This window comes from Opisthorchis viverrini, assembly GCF_000715545.1.
Source record: "Opisthorchis viverrini unplaced genomic scaffold opera_v5_649, whole genome shotgun sequence".
Classification (NCBI taxonomy): domain Eukaryota; kingdom Metazoa; phylum Platyhelminthes; class Trematoda; order Opisthorchiida; family Opisthorchiidae; genus Opisthorchis; species Opisthorchis viverrini.
Window position 1 is genome coordinate 17,392 of NW_008752295.1, and position 1,006 is coordinate 18,397.

Here is a 1,006-nt window from a genome sequence, read left to right on the forward strand (position 1 = left end):
TCGAGATACCAGGGGTGGTTTTGAATCACAGCCAATCTATCCCGTAAATATGCTCCGTCATCTAAGATATCTCGAGTCCCCCAATTCGTCATATCAATCTTGAACAACACAGTTCGAACAGCTGCCGTCTCGTCGTCATATCTGGGATATCCGAGGGACATCAATACTGATCGCCGACAATATACCCCCTATTTTGTGTATTCTGCACACAACAACGTGAAAGATTCCAGGTTTGGAGCAGTCCAAGTCAAACTCACTGCCGCCGAATATTTCGCATGTGATTCAAGATTGTTCGTTGATCATGGAGAAAATCCATAAACTGGATCGATAGATTGTAAGGTGAACTCGTCATTTCTTCATTAGATGAACTCGGTGTTCATGAGTCTGATCTGTTTGGCTGGTAACCGGCCACGGAAAAACCGGCTCAGAGAATAAGGTGGGTGGTTATAAATACATGAAGACATGAGGTGATGGTGAAATCTACACAATGCGTTGGTTCGTGTCTCTCGTTGTCATTGCACTGGCCACCAGTGCAACCAACTCGCAGACGTAGGTTGACTCTGTGCCCGCGCCTTGACTTGTGTTTCGTTTTAGATCAGTGACATCGCCAGATGACGGTAGCGTAAGTTGATTGCAGCTCACTTCCTTCTACTCCCCAACAGGCATTCATGAGGGAAGTGCGTGAGAAAGTACTTGCGATGCACCCGGATTTCCAGCCATTCATCACAAGGAAATCGGACTTGGAGCAGTACAGAGCAGTTGCTGGGGCAGCTAGGGTGGCGTTTATGGAGTGTAAGTGACAGGCCTAACAGACCAATCATTGATTTCCCTCCTCTTCTCCAAACAGACCTAGACGAACTCGAGAGATCTTTGAACAGCTAGCAGTGATGACCGACCGATGCGGACCTCTGACCCGAATCGAAATGCTCTGAACGCATTCAGTCTAAACGGTATTTGTTGAGCTGTTAATACAATGTCTGGACGAAACTCGTTTCTGTTCTTCTCT

The 1,006-nt window shown here is 46.8% G+C and overlaps 1 protein-coding gene across 1 annotated transcript; it reads left to right on the forward strand.

Moving 5' to 3' along the window:
- Positions 1–487: 487 nt before the first annotated feature.
- T265_15593 (hypothetical protein) lies at positions 488–791 on the forward strand (the record flags this gene model as incomplete). Its single annotated transcript, XM_009178698.1, has 3 exons — positions 488–549; positions 595–622; positions 663–791. Coding segments are annotated over 3 exons (219 nt in total), but the record flags the coding sequence as incomplete, so codon positions are not given.
- Between the last annotated feature and the right edge of the window lie 215 nt (positions 792–1,006).